Genomic DNA, 23,907 nt, shown 5'->3' on the forward strand with positions numbered 1-23,907 from the left:
ATGTACAGAGCTGGTGGTACTCCAGGAAAGTGGATGAGAAACACTGTTCTAATATAATCTAAAATTTAAATAATGTGTTTTGAGCTTAAACTTTAGAGACACATTCTGGAAATACCAAAGGCTTTTCTTGCATCTTGTAAAAGGGGTAACTAAGTGCCCTTTATGATCCACTGCATGATAGAACACCAAAATCACAACCAAAATCAACAAAACATGCTCTTTTTCTTATTATTATTTTTTCCTAAGAAAACATACAGAGAACTTATAATGTTTATTTAATGAGCTTTATGTGCTTGGCACTTGTATTTACAGCCTAAAACAACATTTGTTCATTCCACCCACACTAATTTAATTCAACATCATACACTGGCCATATAATTGCTTAGCATTTAAATATATTCATTTACAAACACTCCAAAGCATAATTACCTTGTCTTCCTATGGTTTTTATCCACACAACAATTTAAAACCTATGTGCTTTGCGTGCATTCACTATTGCTTATATGTTTATGTTCCACTCGGGATATGGTTAAGCCATTTCCAAACCAATAGGCAATTTAGTAACAGATTGTCAGAAACATACAGAAACCCTGTTATTACTTGGCTGTCCTGAGACTCTGAAAGAGCCAGTCAGCTTCAAACATTGCATCACAAACTTTATGACAAGCATTGCATATTATCAACACAACACGTCTGACTTATTCACTCACAGTTTTGAGGATATGTTTTGTTCAAGCTGATGTCTTTCGTACATGTGGGACAGTTACGGCTGTCATTATTGCACCAAATATGAATCCTCAACAGAATCCATCTTCTAAATCTCCGACCTCTTTTATTTCAGTTCAGTTTTGCACACCATTGAGGTCGGCAGGTCAGCAACAACAACAGTCAGGTTGGATGGGTCATTTTTATCTTGTGTATCCATTTGCGTTGAAGCCATTTCATGTAAGAGATGAACACTTTAACTCCATTTTAGTCTGATGAAGTGGTGAGATGATAAAAAGTCCACACTGAATGTTGACATTTTGAATAATAAAACTCTGAACACCCAGAAACGGCGAGCATAAAAACTGCAGCAGCTGTTCGTGTTTGGTATTTTGATCTGTTTTTGGTTTATTTTGCTTTTTCAATTGCTTCAAACCATGTGCATGGACATCTGCGAAGAAGAGCCATACTGCCGGCCGTCACAGCTGCCGGCCCCCTGTTGGCTGCCAGTGGGGTTGCCTATCATATGCATACTGTCCATGCCACCGTTAGACAGGTACTGGCGTTCAGCAAAAGCTCCGGCGGAGGACGAGGAGCACAGTAAGCCACCCTGAGGCTTCTCCGGGCTGGCAGCCAGGCGCGGTGAGGCCGGGAAGTTGTATCCATATAGGTTATAGGGATTGTGAAGAGAAAAGGCGTTATATGTGCTCTGCTGCACATGATGATGGCTCCCAGAGAACATATGAGCAGAGGATGGGGAAGAGCCAGATGAAGCCGATGACCCAGAGGCTGAGCTGGCCCCTGCCTGCATGACGTACTGCAGTTGGGACGCAGGAAAAGAGGCCAGCTGACTTCCATACGCATCCATCTTGCCTCCACCGCTACCGCTGCCACTGTTACCAGTGGCCAATGAGCCATGAGCTCCACCCTGCATTCCTGCCGCAATGAGAGAGGAAGTCCTCTGAGGCAAGAAGGATTCTGAGGCCTGGGCGGAGGCTACAGCGCCTCCTGTGGTCTGGAGGCGGCCGTAGGATCCATCAGCCAATCCTCCGTAGCCTTGCAGGGCAGCCATGTTGCTTCTGGCACATGCGGGGTACTCAGACAAGCCCAGGTTACACAGCTGGCTCTCCCTGCAGCCCACATTGAAGGTGTTGGGTGCCAGATGGAAGGTAGGAGGGGAGCACGAAGGGGAGAGGAGGTGTGTCGCGCCGGAGGGGGATGGAGTACCAGTGCTGGAGGTAGTGGGAGAGGTGCCAGTGCTCCCTCCTGAAAAACAGAGTCAGCAAACATTCAGAAACATCCAAACCCCAAAGACACAGTGTGGAGATGTATGTTCCTACGCATAAAGACTAGAGGAGAAGAGACAGAGCCAGCTCTGAAAACACATGCACTGTCCAACAATCACACTGAGAGCGTATCTCTTATTTCATCTCGTGGACCGCGAGCAGTCACTGTGGCTCCTTAGGGAGATCATTTCATCTGGGTACAAGAGAGGCTTGTTCAAAGCTGGCAACAAGTGCCACGTATTAACCCATAACAGAGCGCTCATCTCAGTCACATCCTATGTAACTAAATGATTGTTCTTTAAAGTTATTAAAGGGACAGTGCACCAAAAAAAAAAGAAAATCCTCTCATTAATTACACCGTCACATCAATCTAAACACTCATAAATGTTTTTTATGCATTGATGCTATAGAAATACAATTTGGGATTCCAAAACCAAAACTTGTACCCATTGGCTTCCAAATAATCTTAGTATGATTGTTGTTTTAATAATCTAAAAAAATGTTTGACCTTTTATCAAGAGGAAGGTTTCAACTGGTGTAACACATTCTTCACTGAACAAACAATGTCAATAAAGAACCTCTTTTTTCAAGAGTGATCATGTATGGTTTAATAGTTCATATTTTTGATAGTAATAAAACACTTAATGACATATTTTTTTAAATAATACAAAATAGAAAACAAATCTATTAATTAAAATAACAATAATCCAAATAATACTGTATTTTTCTTGATAAATGTAAGGAGCTTCTTAAAGAAAAAATCTTTCCCAAAACCCAAAACGTTAGTGTACGTTCACAAACCCCTGGATAAAGCTCTTTTTTGCAGATCTGCAGTGTCAGAATGATTGATTGGATGAGCACAGCATGCAGCCTGTTCAAATAACGGCTTGTCTCACTCATGCACATCAGTTGGGCTTATATCTTCTAGACTGAGCCGTTCAGTTTGTCCTCAGTAGAACCTTTTCAAACCATATGTATAGAACAAAACATTCTTATCCTCCATCATAATTTCACTCAAATTGTGCATTAAAGTTTATGTGACTACACAAAGTGTACAGGTATTCAATAATGCAAAGGCTCAATTAATGATTGGTTGATTGGCTGTTTGTTGCTAAACAATTGAGCTTTATATTCAAATGCAGACATTTTTCTAACTACATACAATTGGCATTAAAATGTGAGGTTAAAGTTCACCGAAACAAAAACAACAACAACAAACTATTAAACGATTTAAAGTGATTTAATGATTTTGAATGACTTAAATTGCTTATGTTTATTGGGGCAACACAGGTCAGTTGGCAGTTGGCATTTCTCCCCGCGTTCACATGGGTTTCCTCTGGGTGCTCCGGTTTCCCCCACAAGTCCAAAGACATGTGGTACAGGTGAATTGGGTATGCTAAATTTGACCATAGTGTATGAGTGTGTGTGAATGAGTGTATATGTGTTTCCCAGCGATAGGTTGCGGATGGAACTGCGTAAAACATATGCTGAATAAGTTGGTGGTTCATTCCGCTGTGGCGACCCCAGATTAATAAAGGGGCTAAGCTGAAAAGAAAATTAATGAATGTTTGTTTCTTGCACTGTCTGTTCATTTAAAAAGTGTATCGACAGGAATGACAAGTATTAATTTTTTGCCTGATTTGTTTTGTTTTTTGGCCCTCTATATGTCAACAATTGACTTTCACTTTAAGAATCACCAGGAACGTGCTTTCAGCTTAATGTTTTAATGTTTTACTAAAGAAAAAGTAACCTTCATCTTCCCGACTAGCCTAAGGGTGAGCAAATGAATAACAAATTTTTATTTTTGGCTGAACTAGCCCTTTTAACCCTTGTGTAAGATTCTGCTTAACCTGGGGTTAAAAAGTTGGCTTTAAAAAGAGACGATAACCAGAAGATAAGCTTAGTGTAAAAAGCTAATTACATGTCTTGTCAGCAGCAACCATTTCAGAAACATTGTAACAAATGTTCAATGCAAATGTGGCTTGAGTTTGATAATATGCATGTCTGGTCAACAGAGGCCTTTCTCTCTCAGTATTACAGACAGCATTTGGGCATACGTTCATAGAAAGGAGGAAAAAAACAATCACTGGCACATACGCGCAGTGAATAAGTCAAACACATGGAGCTGAGTGATAGCGGTGGGATATCTACCACATATTTCTTTATTAATGAGAAATTGGCCGTCACTCAGTTTGTTGTTTTGAAAATGTAGTCTGATCTACGGCTCGGAATGGGATAGGAACTATAATATTCAGAACTCTCTTGGCTGAGGCTCGGGCCAGCTCCATATGCGTTCGATAATATTACTGAGCTGAGTTCTGGTTCTGTTCTGCTAGAGAAGAGAAAGGAGAGCTTGCGGTGATGTCATGTTTTTCCCCTGTTGTCAGGCTTTAGTGAGAGAGGCTTCAGCAGTGCTTGGAGAACAACTGATGGAAGAGGGAGGGCGATCAGTTTGGGGTTGCGGGGGTGTGATGGTGGCGGAGGGGACGCGACATTTTGTCAGCCGCGCGAGAACTTTAATTAACATTTAATCCGTTTCGAGAACTTTGTGATGACAAACAGATGTCTACTCAGACAAAATACTGTGCTCACATTACTCTGACCTTATGACGAGGGGAAAAAAATAGTTAGATCAACATTTGATCATCTGGGCTATAATGCTAGCTTTGAGTAAGAGACATCGATCAGACACTTGTGAGAGCCAAATTTATAGGAAGACATTTCTTTTGAATGATTCAATGTGACAAGATTTATTTGCTCTCATGACGTTTCAAGATTCAAAATGATCATAAAATCAATATGAGCGCATTACTCTGAGACTTCTAAAGGCATACGAGAGATTTGTGTGAGAAATGGGCTGAAATGTATGAGTTTATTAATTAGTTTGATCAATGAATGAATCATTTACACAAAATTTAACATAATTGGTGGACCATATTTTGACTGTTTTAAATAATGACTGTTAAAGTCCTTTAAAGAATGTCTGCATTAAATATTGGTTTACACACACAGCAATGTACTTACAAAAAAAAATCAATCAAACATAATCCTGTTGCACAACTACACTTAATTTTGGTTTTATTGTAAAAATTGTACAATAATTTATTATTGTAAACGAGAATCTGAAATATTTTATGGCATACTACAAAAAATAAAGATGATTTAGTAATGTTTTATTTTGATTATTTTTTTAGAAATTGGTCTTGCAGTTTATATTTTCAGATTTTTCATACACTCAAAAAATATGTTTGCTGCTTGTTCAAACAACTTATTTAAAATAAGCTGAAACAACATAATTCTTAACATTTTTGGCGACAGCTTAATATTTTATGTTAAATCCACTTAAATTTGTAAAAACTAACTTAATTTATTAATGTTGTTTCAACACAAATCATAATTTATGTAGAACCCTGAATTTCTTACAGTGTAGTAAATGTATTGATTCCATTAATTTTACAACAAACTGACATATCTACCATTTGGTAGAGGTTGATATTTTAGAAACTATGGAATGTGTTGAAAAAAAATCCATTGAGTGTGTTAACTGGTGACATTAAGAGTTTAGAAATGCAATCCCAACATTTTTTTTCTTGGTGGGGCAGTTAAAGGGTTAATAAAATCTGATTATTACAGCAAATAGCAAAGAATGTCTTGTAATAATATGCATTCATTCATTTAAATAATAATAAATAATTGTTAAATATTATTTCCATGTTTTGCTATGTTCTTCTACATAAACTACACTGTTTCCACACAATTCATTCATGTTGTCCCAACACATATCGATTACGTTAACTTTTTTAAGTTAACACTTTTAACATATGTAATATATGTTATATAATATATATAACATATGAAGTATATATATATTTTTGAGTGTAGATATGGCTTTAAATTTTAGGGTGAGATGTTCTCTTAAATCTTTAATCATTTTGCATTTCAAGATTCGAAATGTAAGCTTTGTAATTATATTCTAAGTTTTTCTTTGAAGGCGGACAAAAAATGTTGTTCTTCCTTCATAATCATTACCGGATCAGTGATTCAATAAGCTGTACCTGAGAATGGAATCATTTAATTTATAGAAAAAAATCAATCATTGAAGATCAGTTCAAAAGGAACAGACTGAAGAAAAATAAATAGTTTATTTACAATTACTTTGATGATATATTATTTATAATGACATTTTATAATGAAAATTATCTGTGCATTGATGGATTTGCTCTTTTAGTGTTTGGACTTTCAGCAGTGAAAATTAAACCACACTGAACTGAACTACAACTCTGAAAACTGGACTGACAGTTTCAATTTACTAGAACTTTTTATGTTAAGCTGCTTTATCACAATCTACATTGTAAAAGCGATATAGGAATAAACAATTGAATTGAATTACACAACATTTAAATGATAAAATTGTAACGATTTGTTTATGTTGTCTATTTTTAAGCACATATGGCTTTATATTTCAGGGTCAGATTTAAAAGGAAGCAAAATAACTCTTGATCTTTTAAACAGGCACATTGACAACCTCACTCTTGGACACAAAAACTTAAAATCGTCCAACCCGTCCCACCCATCGTACAGCTGATTCATAAATCCACCATGGTATGTGATTATTGTGGCCACAGTAACATTAAAAATGATTTATGAAGCAACAGTTCGCAATCCGGAGCCACTGTTATTCAAGTAGGCATGTTAAAAACATCTACAGACTCTACCTTGCTGCTTCTGCATGTTGGTGAAGTCCTCAAATGTCAGTGTCCTCACCGGAGGTCTCCAAAAAGCATACGTCTCCATTATCGCCTCCAGCCCGGTCCTGTATGGGGGACAGTGGCAGAAAAAGGCCGGAAGAGGAGACGTGAGATGGCAAAGGGAAACAGGTGAGACAGTCCGATTATGCACATGAGACAGCGGCGAAAAAGGGAGAAAAATCAGAGGGGGAGTTGGAGGAAACTAGAGCCCGTAAAAAGGAGCAGGTTTTTACTGTGCACATAAATCTGGCTGATGTTTCATCTGTGCTGTGTACAAGGCTCCCCTTCCTGTGTGATTTACTCCTCTCTGCAGCGCTGCCTGAACCGGCCCTCGCCGTACAGCTTAAGCGGCTGTAATTCTCTCCTCTTTTCTGCTTGTTAGTGAACCACTCTAATGACTCCAGCACTGGCTCCGACTGAATCCAAATACTGCTCACCAAAAGAAAGATGTAATGTATCATAAATAAGAGTGATTGTGATGTACATTAAAATGTTGAATTGTGGCCTGGTTAAGCACAACTGACCCTATTAATTATGGCAAGCCATTTTAATATTTAATACATAATATGAACTAGAATGTATTGTAGAAGAAAATGTAGGTTTTTGTGCCATAGTACCAAATTTAGTACCAACAGATATTAGCAGTATTTATTCCTTAGGTACACTGTAAGAAAGATCTGTTCATTAAACAGTTTCCATATAATTCCCCATTTATTTACAGTAGTAAATTGCATTATGGGATGTTGATCTTTGCTCTGTTGACTTTTGATGTTGAAAATTAAACTCTAAAATTTAACAAAGTGACTTTTATTGATATTTTAGTCATTTGAAATAATAAAATGTATAAGTAATATGTATAGAAGTCTGTAAAATAACAGAAAACATACTGGATGTATTACAAGGTTTTAGTACCATAAACTCTCAGAAATAAAGGTATAGGAGCTGTGACTGGGGTAGTACCTTTTCAAAAGGTACACATTTGTACCCAAAGAGTCCACATTGGTACCTCAAAAATGAGGTACCATTTGGTACCTTTTAAGTACCAAATGGTACCTTTGAGGTACCATTGCGGACCCTTCAGTTACAAATATGTATCTTTTGAAAAGGTACTGCCCCAGTGACAGCTCCTGTACCTTCATTTCTGAGAGTGTAATATACAAAACCAAAGCAGACAATATGTCACTTTAAACTATTAAAATGTTAATAAAAGTAACTTTTCAAGGTTTAAAGTTATTGGAAGAAAGATCAAGATTCCATAATGCAATTTAAAAGCATAAATGAATAGAAAAACAAAATAAAAAATAATCACAAAATATGGAAAATTGCTAATTTAAGGATATTCTTTACAGTATACTAGTGTTTATTAATTAGACACTCGTTCCTCATTCTTTAGATACTAGTACCTATTAAATAGACACCCACACTTACTAGTACAAGTAAATCTGCTTATTCATTTAATTCTAATACATATTAATTAGAAACTAGTTCTTATAACTAATGACTAGGTCATTGATATAATAATGTATTATATCTCAGGTGTGCATTATTGTATATTAATTCAATGAATCAAAGTAAATTATTCAGCTTCCAGTTACAACATTGAACAATATTAATAAGGTTTAATACTAATTAATTAGATCATAAACATGTCTACGTCATTGGGAGTTTGGTTCTGCACATCTGAATGACTCTATTTTATTTTTTCTTGTCATGTCACGTCTGGTGCAGAGAGACAAATTGCTTGTCACTGGAATCTTGTCATGTTGCATGTTGTTAGGACACGGTGTTATTTCATAGATACTAGTGATTATTTTAAAAAGTACTATTTTCTATTAAATAAATACTACATTTAAAAATATATCACTAAAGAACAAGACACTGTTCAGATGTTGAATTTCAAGACGTTTGTCAGGTTTTTGTCCTCAAACAGCTACTGTGTGTAGAACTAGCTACTTACACCATGTCTTACAATGCGACACGCATATTTTGCCCTAATTTTGTCTTTCTTTTGTTTTTCATTCCTTTAAGACCTGTTTTAACACATTTTTAATCTGTTTTTTTTATTTCTTATATTTGGTGTTTTTATTTTATTTGATCTTTTATTCTTGTTTATGTAAAGCACTTTAAATTACCATTGAGTATGAATTAATGTGCTACAGTATATAAATGAACTTGCTTTGCTTGCCTTGCCTAACCATCTGTGACAACAACATGCAAAGTATTTATTTCTGCAACGTGCAGGTGAACAAGAGCATGAACTACTATGATCGACTTAATTACATGCTTTATTTAGAGTTAATGTTACCAGTATGAATTTGAATACAATTTCACTTTACGTTTATATATTGAAAAAACAAGCAGATAATACCTATAGCAAACATGGTTTAAACTAAGACGTTAGAACTGTGCACTCAATACACATGTACATTGAACAATATTAATAAAGTTTAATACTAATTAATTAGATAACAATAATGTCATTGGGAGTTTTGTTCTGCACATCTGAATGACTCTATTTCATTTTTTCTGTCATGTCACGTCTGGTGCAGAGAGACAAATTGCTTGTTACTGGAATCTTGTCATGTTTCATGTTGTTTGGACACAGATGGTGTTGTTGAACAGATACTAGTGTTTATTTTAAAAGAAAGACTATTTTCTATTAAATAAATACTTATATAAAAATAAATTACTAAAGAACAAGCACTAATACCAAAAGAATAACCAGTAGTACCAGCTAATGAATAAGTACTTTCACTTAATGGAAAAGATGCTATTCAGATCGAATAAGTAGCACTTAATGGAAAAGATTCTAGTATCTAAAAAAACATAGGCATGAAAATATGAACTTTAAAGATTTAGAAAATAAATGTTAAAACAGCCTGCCATACAAAGATTATCAAAAGCTAACAAGCATTACAACTTAATCTGTGGTTTGCAATCCGAGATGAGGAGGATCCAGAGCATTAGTATTGAAACGATTTTATTGAAGGATAAAAAGTGTATTTTAAGAATATATGTGTGAAAGAGCTAAAAAAATTTTAGATATATACATCTTACTCCTGAATAATCTTTTCATCTCTATCTTTCTGCAATGAAAATCTAACGCTAGTTCATAAATCAGGCGGTCTATTGTTTGAAAAATGAAAAAAGATGTCTCAAATATCTGTGGCGATAATACTCTCCAGATGGAAGTGTGCTTTCATGTGCTGAGGGTCTGTCTCAGAGTTTTTCACAGTATATGACCATTTCTGACTCGCATCTTATAGAGACGGAGAAGTGAAATGCAGGCAAATGCAGAGACTGGAGGAAGGCAGAAAGAAAAGGAAAGGGGGTCTTTTTTCTTTCCGCTGCCCTCAATCAGATCGTTTTATCACAGATCGACTAGGTTTTCTTGGCAACCGAATGGACGAGGGAGTGATTTTAATGTAGCGGGACGTGGGATTAGGTGGGATCTCCTGGGGTTCATATCCATATGAAAGGCCACTAGCGAGATTTGTGTGTATTTGCGCACACAGCATGGACAATATGGAGTGAGGATAAAATTTCCTGAAATCTACCTGTTTCTCCCTGAGTCCCGGAATCCTTTGGCAAATGGGTTGCGGTCGATCTTTAGACGGGTAATCTGTTACGAGAGAACAAGTCCAAAACAGCCATGTTTAATAATGGTTTGACATATTCAGATACTTTTAACATGTCAGTTTAGCAATAAACAGAACAAGTCTTTTTTTCCTTTTAAAACTTATTCATGATATGGTTTTTATTGCAGGATGCACAATGTATCGATAACATATTGGTTTTCATGAATGCGTGTTTGTGCCACAGGAATTTACAAAAGACTTAGTTTAAATTAATAATAATACTTTAGAAGTTTTTACTCAGACATAAAAAAATCTTATACTGTGGAATTTTTAGATTTCTCGTGATTTTACCTTATTTCTTTTATCAACTTTCATTTTATGAGTTGGCAGCTATTAATTTACATTTGCGAGAGATAAAGTTGCAGTTCTAAGAAAAAAATGTCCAAACTGTAAGACAGAAACTCAGAATTCTGAACGAATAAATTCAAATTGCGAGATGTAAACATTATATTTTAAAATGTAAAAACCAAATGTAAATAAAATTTGGATTTTACACCTTGCTAATTGCTCAGAGTTTGTAAACATTTCATTACAAATCAAATTAAATTTGTCAAAAGCTACAAAAGCTCAACTCATTAATATCTCAGAAATGTCAGAATAAATGCTGCAATTTTTGTTGTCTATTTTGTCTATTGATAAGTCAATTACTGATAAGTTATATATACACCAACTAATACTGCATAATAAAATGTATTTTTCTCATTTCCCCTATTTTTTCATTTATTAATATTCTAAACTTTAACATTATTATAATCTTTATCAAATCACAAAATGATTTTGCATATAATATAATATAATATAATATAATATAATATAATATAATATAATATAATATAATATAATTTGTGTTATTATCAGCTTGGATTTATTTGTTTATACGATTTAATTGTTGTTCATCCCTAGCTGAATTACAAATAATAAAAAAATAAATAAAATAAAATAATAAAATAAAATAAAATAAAACTTGTCATAATATCAGCTTGGCTTTTAATTGCACTCCTAGCTGATTCACAGCAGAACTATTTCTCATTTTGCACACTGACAGTCAGTAATGGACCTGTTGGTTCTGGTAGGCTGTGACTGTGGTGAAGACAGTCTCTGGGAAGCTGAATGTCTTCACTCCTTCTCCAGTAGGAACAGGTTTGGTTGGCGAGAGCTCACTGCTAAAGTCTTTCCGGATCACATGGACACGGGGCTGATATTTGTGCATCGAGTGCAGGATGATCTAGAAATAAAGAAAGTCATTATAAACAACTACTCCACTGCAACCAAAGAGCACATTTCTGCAGCTGTATAGATATGAACATACAGTTGAAGTCTGAATTATTAGTATGGTGCCTCAGTGATTAGCACTATTGCCTCAGAGCAAGAAGGTTGGCATTTCTGTGTGGAGTTTGCATGTTTTTCCTGTGTTCATGTGGGTTTCTTCCAGGTTCTCTGGTTTCCCTCACAGTCCAAGGATATGCGCTATAGGTGAATTGAGTGCATGAATGTTTGAGTGAATGAGTGTGTATGAGTGTTTCCCAGTACTGGTTGAGGCTGGATGGGCATCCGCTGTGTAAAACATATGCTGGAATAGTTGACAGTTCATTCCTCTGTGGCAACCCTTCATAAATAAGGGACTTAAAGGAAAATGAATAAAGGAATGAATTTTAGGAACCTCTTTTAATCACTCCATAATTCAGAAAAGTCTGTGTTTGTATTTGTTTGTAGAATAAAATGTTGTATATAATCAGTCAATTTATTTATGAACAACATGAAAAACTCGTCAGAAAATGAATAGGAATAAAACTATGAAGTTTGGTTTATGTAAGAGATGCTAAAGTTTAGATTTATGGCTCAGTGCTGGAGACAAAACTTATATTGAGAAACTTAACTTTAAAAATACAGTAATTGAATTCTGCAGAGACAAAGTGATAAAGTATGACGAAACAAACATTTAAAAGTATATTATGTTTCGCATTATAGCCTTAAAAAAACTTCATGAAATCTCAAAATTGACAGGTACATTTAAAGAAAGTTTTTGCCTGCAGCGTCTTGCCTTGAATCTCTGATCTAATGAGGCTGTGGATATCAAAGCTGCTTGGACCAATATGAGAAGATGTTGTATGAGAGTGTTGATGAGATATGAATCAGACGAGGATCTGCTGGCGTCAGAGCGAGAAGGCTGAAACTTTCCCTCAGGCCTTCGGTCTGCTTCTCATTACTGCAGTGTACATGTGTGTGTGTGTGTATGTGTGTCTCCTGGGTCCAGCGCAACCGAGGAGGTCAGAGAAGAGAGAAGAGAAGCCTTCACCAAACAGCTTGATGACAGTAAATTTAATATTCCTGCTTGCCCCTTCCTATTCAATCCAATTGGGCAGTGCTGCCCGAGGCCAGACAACAGCAGATGCATGAAATGTTCAAAGCCACACATTATGGAGACTCAGAGCATCGTCTGTGGTATTTGCAGGTGATACTACTGGAAGGGCAATATTTTGAGTTAACAAGAATTACTATAACTATATGTACACTCAGAGACAAAATGTTTAGCTCTTCTGCAAAACTTTAATTCTTTTTCAAATACACATTTAAAAAATGTGTGAATTTGTATGCTTGTTTGAACTACTTATTAAAATGAGTCGAATCTTCACAATTCATGAGTTTTTTGGGGGGACAACTTAATTGTTTTATGCTCAATCCAGTTCAATTTGTGAAAATAATTAGGTTAGCTTAATTGATTTGTGTTGGGACAGCATAAAGGAATTGTGTGGAACTTTAGAAATTATGGTAACACTTAATATGAAGGTTGTGCTTATAATGAATTATAACTCAATCATTCTATAAATCTACACTGTAAAAAATAGTGGGTACCACAGTTGTTTCATGTTGTCCCAACACAAATCGATGATCCCTTTAAGTTAACTTATTAGTTCTTACAAATTTAAATGGATTGACATAAAACTATTAAATTGTTGCAGGAATTGTGTTGTTTGAATTCATTTTAAATAAGTAGTTTAAACAAGCAGCAAACATCATTTTCTGAGAGTACACTATAGCATAACAACGTTTTAAAAATTGCAAACTGTATCTTTATAAATAAATACAATCTTAACTGACTAATTAATATTTATAAATCACTGTATAATGTGATATGAACATGTATACTGAAAACGAATCCATCACTAATAAGTATTAATAACACTATTTTAAATGTAGCTATAACATGTCATTATGACACAATAAAAGATTTGTTGTGTTGTATGAATATAAATAATTAAAAACAAAGTTACAATTCATTATAAGCAAGCATGAGCTAAAAAAATCAGTTTACCAAAATCAGTTTTTAAAACTATTGTTAAAAAACTTAAAAAAATATTTTTTTTAAATCACAGGAGGTGAAAAAAACTGTAAATACTATTTTTAGTTAACAGATTTATTATATTTGACATTTCTTAATCAAATTAAATTTGCAGAATCATTTTATATGTCTACTTTAATGCTTCAAATAGATTTAGGGGAAAAATATTAAAATTTAAATATAACAATGTTTTATCCTCATTCAGCGTATCAGATTTAACATAAAAAAACATATGTAAAATAATTCTAGCTGCTTTCATTTTTTTTTAAATCAAATTAACTTTCCTATAGTCATCTCAACTTATATCAATCAAATTGACTAAAAATGTTAAAATAAAAATGTAGTTAAAATCTGATTAACTTGATAAAACAAGGTAAAGGAACATAAAAACATTATGAGTTTTTATCATATCATTTATTACAGTGCACTTATAGGACCTGTTTATTATTCAATTATTTTAAAAGTATTAGTGATCATACCAAATGGTTAAATATTTTAAATATTTAAAACCCCTTGCTGTCAAATGGGTAAAAACAAATGGTTTGAAGAATAAAGTCAAAGTATATGAAGAGTGGCAATTGCGGCTGCAGCGTGACCCTTATAGAAAGTCTTTTTTGGAAGTATGCTTGATAAAATATAGTTAAAGTCAGAATTATTAGCCCCCCTTTGATTTTTTTGATTTTTTAAATACAGTGTTTCGAAAATGTTGTTTAACAGAGCAAGGAAATTTTTTACAGTATTCATTCATTTTCTTTTCGGCTTAGTCTCTTTATTAATCAACTTTTTTATCATATTTTTTATAAACTTATCCAGCACGTTTTTACGCATCGGATGCCCTTCCATCTCTTGGAAATTTTTACAGTATGTCTGTTAATATTTTTTTCTTCTGAAAAAGGTATTGTTTGTTTTATTTCAGCTAGAATAAAAGCCGTTTTTAATTTTTCAAAAGCCATTTTAAGGACAAAATTATTAGCCCCTTTAAACTATATATATTTTTTGATAGTCTACAGAACAAACCATCGTTATACAATTACTGGCCTAATTCTAACCTGCCTAGTTAACCTAATTAGCCTAGTTAAGCCTTTAAATATCACTTTAAGATTTATAGAATTGTCTTGAAAAATATCTAGTCAAATATTATTTACAGTCATCATGGCAAAGATAAAATAAATCAGGTATTAGAAATGAGTTACTAAAACTATTATGTTTAGAAATCTGTTGAAAAAATCTCTCCGTTAAACAGAAATTGGGGGAAGAAATAAATAGGGGGGTAGTAATTCAGGGGGGGCTAAAAGTTCTGACTTTAGCTGTCCATGTATATACACTGTCTTCTGTAAATCATGCTAACATTTTTAGATTTAAAAATAGAAGAAAAGTTTTTAGTTCTAAAGAAAAAATCCATTTTAAATTCAGAGAAAAACTTGAAGAGAAATATTTAGGTATCTCTTAATATTTTTCATAACTGTACATATTCAAAGGTTTCAGAATAATAAGATGTGTACATTTTTATCTTCTGTTCAGCTTTTTTGTTTTATATTTAAACTGCAAATAATTCCTGTGATTTAAAGTCTTCAGAAATCCTTCTAATATGCTGATTTTCTGCTCAAGAAATACTCTATTGCTATAAACCATTGTGAACATTTTTTCAGGATTCTTAGATGAATAAAAGTTTAAAAGCACAGCATTTATTGGCAAAAAGAGTAACATTATACACTACCAGTAAAAGAATATAAGAAAGACTGCATTAAATCAATCCAATAAAGCAGTAAAGACTTTTAATAGTAATAATAACAATAAATGCCGTTCTTTTGATATTTTGCTATGAAAGTGCGAAATAACCGTAAGGCTCATATATTTCATGGCGACGAGGTCCCACACAGGACGTTCCAGGGTTAACTTCAATTCCGGCCCTTTCTCGCCCTCCAGGCGAACAAAAAATAAAGTCTCTTTTTACGAGGTTGTGGTATAAGAAAAGTCCCCTCTCCTCTTCCTGAGAAAACACCAGCCTGCTGCAGTTGTAACACCCATATGTTATTACATTTGTCAGAACAGTGGAGTGATAGCATCAGTGACTCGAGTCAAAACAGCCCCATATGCAGACGAGATGCCAATAGAGAGCAGTGAAGTTCACAGACGTGGCCCGAGGCAAACTACTTCACCCACATCAACCCTGCATCTAAAACATTGATACACTGCAGCAGTGGGTCAAGAAAACGCAGCTTGTCATCTGCAATTATTCTCGACTTCCTCTCTGACTTTACTGCACCATTAAAGTGGTTATGCAAATGCATTCACCGGATAATCGACATCAATTTAAAGCTGAGAGTCACAATGACCAAAAAAAAAACTGTTATTGCCTTACTACAAAATAAACGTAATAAAAAAGCATTTCACATATTCTTGTTATACAAATGTAAAATCATTTAGCAAGTACTGGATATAATTGGGCAGTTAAAGTCATAATTATTAGCCCCCCTTTCAATAAGTAAGTAAGTATTTCCCAAATGATGTTTAACAGAGCAAGGAAATTTTCTCAGTATGTCTGATAATGTTTTTTCTTCTGGAAAAAGTCTTATTTGTTTTATTTTGACTAGAATAAAAGCAGTTATAAATTTTTTAAAAACATTTCTAGGTCAATATTTCAGCTATAATAAAAGCAGTTATTAATTTAAAAAAAAAAACATTAGTCCCTTTAAGCAATTTTTTTCCGATAGTCTACAGAACAAACCATAGTTATACAATAACTTGCCTAATTACTCTAACCTGCCTATTTAAACTAATTAACATAGTTAAGCCTTTAAATGTCACTTTAAGCTGTATAGAAGTGTATTGAAAAATATCTAGTCAATTATTTACTGTCATCATGGCAAAGATAAAATAAATCAGTTATTAGAATTTAGTTATTAAAATTATTATGTTTAAGAATGTGTTGAAAAAAAATCTTCTCATCGTTAAACAGAAATTGGGAGGAAAAATAAACATGGAGCTAATAATTCTAACTATATATGTGTGTGTGTGTGTGTGTGTCTGTGTGTGTGTGCGTGTGCGTGTGCATGCGTGCGTGGGTGCGTGTGTTCTTATTTATTTAATTTTTTACATCACCATTAACTGAGAACTTTTCAGGACATCACATACACAACACATGATGTTGACACTGTAAAAAATTATGTATTTAAAAACACAAAAGGTTATGGTTAGTAAGCAACTAAAATAGATTAATATAAAATTGAACAGAATAGAATAGAATAGAATAGAATAGAATAGAATAGAATAGAATAGAATAGAATAGAATAATAATTTATTTTAATATGGCACCTTTAAAACTTCTCAAAGCACATTACACGAAAACAAATACAGATTTAAAACAGTTTAGAATAGTAAAATTAAATCATTCAAGATAAAACTTTTAAAACTGATAAAACATTCAAATATCTAGAAACATAAAACAAACAAAGAATGCAAACCTCATGAATAGGCGAGTGTAAAGCAGTGAGTTTTCAAGGATGATTTGAAAAATTTGAAAGATTTAGCGTGTCTAATACCATAGGGGAGAGAGTTCCAGAGCCCCGGAGCCAGGGATGCAAAAGCCCAAATAGAATAAGATAGAATAGAATTGAAATAAAAAAAATTAAAATAGAATAAAATAGAATTTAATTGAAATAAAATACAATAAATATAATAGAATTGAATAGAATTGAATAGAAATAAAATTAAATTAAATAAAATTAAATAAAAATTACTAAAAACAAATAAAATAAAATAAAATTCTAAAAAGTATATGCAAGCAAACAAGCAAATAAATTAATAAAACATTTTTTTCTCCAAAAAATTGACAAACAATTAACATGTACAATTAACATTAAATTAGCTATTCATCTGAATTATTCATTCCATTTTTATCACTGTAAAAAATAACTGTTAATAAAGAGCTTCTTTTTATCTATTTATGTTCATTTATTTGCATTATTCAACAAATATCAATGCTGCAAAATTTAATAAAGTAACTTTTAATTAATTTTTAGCAGTTTAAAAACTGGCAGAAATATTGATTGATATAAATAACTCATTATTATTATAACCTAAAAATGTGCTACTAGTATTTTACCAGTGCTAAATTTATTATATACATGTTTTATTTTTACACAGGAAATAGTTTTTAAAAATGTCTTTAAAGTTTAGTTTGTAAAGTGTAGTTATATTTTCCACAACAAAGGCTGTCAGAGAATTAAGAAAATACTAGTGAATCACAAGCTGTTATTTAACAGATATTTTAACAATGTCTCAACATAATCACTCTAAAACAATCGCCCATTTACGCGTTTGTCCATGCACCTTAAACAGAGAGAGACTCATATCTGCCAACTTAATAAGTTAAAGAAATGTATTAATATATATCGACCGGACAACAAAAGCTCCTCAAAATCACTAACACTGTTAAAACCGGTTACTCTGGGCCCTAAAACATAAAGAGTGTCCATTCAATCCTAGAACATAACATGAGGTCTATAAGCCTTTAAAACCATACTGAGTAAATTAAGCCCATTCTTCTTGTGGCTCCCATTATTCTGGATAGAGCTGGACGTATCACCCCATTCCTCAAGTCACTGTCACGGTCAGGATACATAACCAAGACAAGCTAACAAAGCGTGCTGCGGATGAGAGTGTCATCAGACGGTCTGATAATAAAATCATCCTTCAGCACAACGCCAAACACCAGAGCAACTGGGCACAAGACACACTTCAACCGAAACACACAAATGAAAAATGGAAGAGAAATATATTTTGGTGGTGGGGGGTGAATACATTTCCACACAATAACATGTGCTTACATTCCAGTTGTATTCAGCTGTTGTTGAGCACAGACACCACATGGGGAATATCACAGTCGAGTACATTAAAATCATTCTTTGTCCAGTTTTGCCAGTTCTTCAGAGAATACAGTGAATAATGGTTTTCTTGCTTAAGAGGATATACAGATGTCTTCAGGGGAGACGAGGTTTGCTATCCATCAACTAGCGTGCATTACGGAAACAGTGACGGTGGATAGTCAGGTGGATGCAATGTCTCTTTGCTCAAATACAAATAATTAATGTGCAGGTTTTCCATGTTTTGTGGTGGCTTTCATTTTAGAAAGCAGAAAGAGTCAGAAAGAGTTTAGAAATGCTGTATTTATTTTAGTCAAATGTTGTGAAATATTATTATGATTTAAAGACACATATTTTTATTTGAACTAATGCTAATTTTATATTCAAACTGAATTTACTATTATGATAATAATGTTGGTTTTCCAACATCATTACTGTCATCTTCAGTGCACATAATCAGATCACAGATGCAATCAGATGCTTTTTATTGTTAATTACTGTTCATGATCACATATTATGACTTATAACCAGGGCCAGACAGAATCTGCTGACTTTTTTTTTAGATTTTTCTGTGCAGAATTTTGTAAGGAAAAAAAATCTATGTATTTCTGTTGAATGATTTGGAGAGTATCTTAATTAAAATCTGAACAATTAATTTAAATGCCTGAAGGATTTTGGTTGTGAAATGTCCTTTATTGATGTTTACATTTGTTTTTGTTTGTTTTTTTGTTTAATTTATTTTTATTTTACCTTTTACTTTACCTGAAATTATATGACATGAATGATTTATATGAATGAATGTTTATGGCTCTCTAGTGGTCATGCAAAATTCAGATAAACAATTACAACAAAAATATTTGAAACAATTAGTGCTGAGCATATAATAACCATGATAACTGTGATACTAATAACTGAAATAACCAAGAATAACGTTATTAATCCCATGCAAAATAGTAAGTTAAATAAGTTAAAGTTAAATAATAATACATTTTTTTACATTATATATATATTTTTTGACATATATATGTATATTCATTTATTTTCTTTTCAGCTTAGTCCCTTTATGAACTGCCAACTTATCCAGCACATGTTTTACGCAGCGGATATCCTTACAGCTGCAACCTATCTCTGGGAAACATCCATACACATACTCATACACGACGGACAATTTATCCTTCCCAATTCACCTATACCACATGTCTTTGAACTGTGGGGGAAACCGGAGCACCTGGAGGAAACCCACGTGAACGCAGGGAGAACATGCAAACTCCACACAGAAACGCCAACTGACCCAGCCGAGGGTCAAACCAGCAACCTTCTTGCTGTCAGCACTACCTACTGCGTCACCCAAATATATATACACACAGTTTTATTATGTCAAACAAACTTTTTTTTTGGATGTGATTAATTGCGATAATTTTTGCCCAGCACTAGAAACAATCAATTATTTTTAAATGTAATACTTTATCTTTTCATCATCTCACAAACTATTAACTATTAAGCTGGCACAAAATAATCAAATTTATAAGATAAGTTAGGTCAAAAGTTATCAAAAAGACATCAATTCATGATATTGTTGAATACATCGAATTTTGGATTGAGGGAATGTTATTAATTATTGATTTTTATCGCTCTTCCCGTTAAGAGACTTTAATTACTTAAGCTGATGTAATAAGAGATATGTGTTTGTTTTGAGGTGTTTTAGCCTGCTAAAGAGGACAGAAAAGTCCATACAGAGCAATATCTAAAACACTATGTTTTGAGGATTTTCTGTTATTGAAAATTACTGTTACTGTCATTATTATTATTATTATTATTATTATCCATAGCAGCAGAAATAGTATTAATAAGTATTATACTTACTATGACATTTGATCAATTTTATGTGTCATTCATAAATAAATAATAAACATTTTAAAAATTCTGACTGACCTCAGTCTTTTAATAACATTTCTATGACATTAATGGCAATTAAATGTAAACTCACATGGCCTTGATCATCCAGCTCATTGTTGGTAAGTTTGAGTTTATCAAAGCTGACCACTTGTCTCATCCAGGTGTCTCCTGAAGCCAGTGAATCTGGGTGAATGTAAACTCTGGGCGGCACTGGCGAATCCGCATTTCCCGCCACCATCCACTTCGAGCTGTGATACACATACCTGCAAAAACAATAAGCACATAAACTCAATGATATTCTCTGTTCCAGCAGGCCACGGCTCACTGTGTATAATGCCAAAAAATGACTCATGCATTCTCAAATCTCAAACAAACAAATTCAATACAAGCAAAATATCCTTTTGAATCCATCAGAATATACTTAAAAGTATGTATACATGAACAGAGTAGATGAAAAGCATTAGAAAGACTGTCTTTGGGCACTTCTGTTGTATTGTTTGCAGGGCATTTCCTCAGCTGACAGCTTGAGGCACAGCTGGATGCCTTTAGTTCTGGCCATGCGCACAGTTGAAAGCGCTTAACTCCAACGCCTCTGCCAAAGTCATCACCCGACTCTCAAACATGGACAAAACTCTCATTTGGCCCCTTTTTGTTTTTGCTTGGCAGCATTAAACATCCTCTGTGTCTATCTTATTCTCTCCCAGATCACCCGGCCACTGCAGACATGAACACACGTGCGTGCCACGCATATTTATAGACATTAATCTGCTGGATCTTAAGTTATATATCTTCTTTAAAACATGTGCGCTTTAACACAAACACTCGCGCTCTGTCTGTCCCTCGCACACATACGCATACAGTACCACGCGTTTTTGCAATTTCCTGTTTGGAGTCCTGTTTAGGGTTATGCTCCATGTAGCAGAGAAAGTGTTAAAGAAAAGGGAAACCCAAGACCAAAAAGGACTGGAAATTTGATTAGGCCTCTTTCATCTTTCATAAATCTGCCATCTGGCTCTAGCACAATCAATAAAGATCCAACTTTATGTGACACCTTTTTGGACAGATGACGGAGCGACTGCCCATTAGGGTCCAGCGATATTTAACACATGCAGAACATTGTACACATGCAGATGTATTTACATAGATTTAGATGGCCGGTAAGAGTACAAGTGGCAATTAACTGACTTTGCTTTAACAACAAAAAATGAGTAAAACAAATCAGTGAAATACTATATCTGTGAAATACTGATTATGGATTCTGAAAATCTGAATAATTCATTTAAAACCAGCAATACTTTGATTGTAAAATGTTGTTTTAATTTTTTTTTATTAATGTTTAAGTTTGTAAATATAGACATTTTTGTTTGGCTGAATCTCTTTGAGCTACTTTTACTTTACCTTTGAAATTCTATGTTAATATTTCAATAATTTAATAAAGCATTTAATTAATGAGTAATTGACTAATGGTCGTAGGACATTAAGGTAATCGATAACAACATTCAATCTTCAATGGTCAAATATTTTTTAAAAAATGGTTTTACATTTTACAATGTTAAAATTTAATAAATTATTTATTATCAACTATTAAACAACTTTTTAGATTATTATGGCACAAAATAATCACATCTTTGTGATAAGTCAGGTCAAAAGTAATCGAAAAGACATGAGTTTTTGATAATGATCAATGTGCTTGATTTTGATTAGTATGAATTTATATTAATTTATATAGTGCTGTTATTATAAACAGTTGCTTTTAAAAGTGATTACTTGGCTTCGACTTGTCTTAAAATTATTACGTAATTTAACTACGCACAGTAAAAAAAAAACGAAGGGTTCCACATAATTCATTAATGTTGTCCCAACACAAATGGGTTAAGTTAACTTAAATTTAAGCTGATTGAACATAAAACAATTAAGTTATTTAACAAGTATTTTATTTTAAGAGAAAAAAATGTTTTGTGCTGAGCAAAAATTAATCATTATCAATCACATCCAAAATAAAAGTTTGACATAATATATCCCTGTGAATTATATATATTTATTATGTATATGTTATACACACACATATACATAGAAATAAAACTACATAAAGCAATTTTGTTAAAAAGAAATTTACACTAACATATAATTTATATCATATAAATAAATATTTTATATCCAAATAGATATATTTTTTCTCAAATATATCCATGCATGTATTTATATATACATAATAAATATGTACAGTACAAAACTGGACAACAGGACAAAAAAGTCCATACAGAGCAATATCTATCCAACACAATGTTTTGAGGATTTTTTTATTTTTTTTTGATTAAGCTGTGACAAGTTGTCCCAAAAAAAACTGAAGAATTGTCATATTTCAGCTCATTTAAAATGAGCAGTTTTGCAGCATTTTTTTAATGTGTTCAAGATTATGAAAATTAGCTTAACAATTATAAGTTAGAAATAATTGTTTACTCAGTTTACTCAGCTTTTCTTTAAGTAAAGTAATAACTAATCGCTTTTTACAGCATAGTGTAGTGTAGATATGCTTGTGCTCTCTTATACAAGGCAGCAAATAGACCAAGTCATATATTGGGTTTCTTATACTGACAGAGTAAGTGATACCCTGAAGTGTGGACTAGAGCATGTGCTCTGCACCATGTGCGTTTATTGTGTGTATTAGAGTGCATATATAAAATAAGAGAGAGGACTGGCATGCCTGAAGTAGACAGCTGGACAAAGAAAAAAAAAGTGAGGCAAACAGGCCAACATCTAAATGGAGAAACAAAAACGGCAGCCAGCGCATGCAGGATATTTGTGAATAAATTAGCTGGCGAGGGTCTGCAACAGATCCAAAATCTGGGCCGCTCTGCACTTTCCTATTTCTTCTCTCAAATATAAGCCATACCGAATGCCCACATTAAAGAGTAGAGTAATTCAAGTAACACGTAAAGAAAGATTTAACAAGTCTAGTACAAACTCTGTGTCGCTTGAAAAGGGCAGCGGGCCTAAGTAAAGTGAGTAAATTCCAATAAAGGCTGCGTTTCCAGACCCGAGCCCTCGAGACACATGAGGCATTCCAGTGACAGCTCTTTGCTCCGTTTGCAAAGCCTTGTGGTAAATTCCCCAGCCAGGAAGAAAATCCTATTTAATTTTACAAGATCTTCTGGCTTCTAAAATCCTCCATGATATTTGGGAGTTCTAAATGGCTCTCTTCAAGGCCAGTGCTCAATCCGTTGTGGTTTCGTTTTCAGTAAATGCATACATTAATCTAAGAGTAATTGACCTTGAAGATTATTGTGCTGTCACAAACACTGATTCATTAACATAATAACACCCACAATGTTGTGCATTGTTTTTTTGTTTTGTTTCAAGCATTTATTGTCTTTAAAGCATTGAGATCTATGCATTAATTGCAGCAGACTTAAAACAACTTTAAAAACA

General features: G+C 33.5%; 1 protein-coding gene across 2 annotated transcripts in view; it reads right to left on the minus strand.

Annotated features, from left to right (window-relative positions):
* Window positions 1-252: 252 nt before the first annotated feature.
* Window positions 253-23,907, minus strand: part of tbx15 (T-box transcription factor 15) — a 32,630-nt gene continuing 8,975 nt past the window's right edge. For both annotated transcript variants that reach the window (NM_001328433.1, XM_087265888.1), the window contains 5 exon segments: window positions 253-1,971; window positions 6,707-6,804; window positions 10,297-10,361; window positions 11,435-11,602; window positions 20,570-20,741. In NM_001328433.1, coding sequence (NP_001315362.1) covers window positions 1,136-1,971; window positions 6,707-6,804; window positions 10,297-10,361; window positions 11,435-11,602; window positions 20,570-20,741 — 1,339 coding nt within the window. In that variant the 3' untranslated portion in view covers window positions 253-1,135.

The sequence above is a fragment of the Danio rerio genome, chromosome 9 (assembly GCF_052040795.2).
Source record: "Danio rerio strain M-AB ecotype USA chromosome 9, GRCz13ab, whole genome shotgun sequence".
Classification (NCBI taxonomy): domain Eukaryota; kingdom Metazoa; phylum Chordata; class Actinopteri; order Cypriniformes; family Danionidae; genus Danio; species Danio rerio.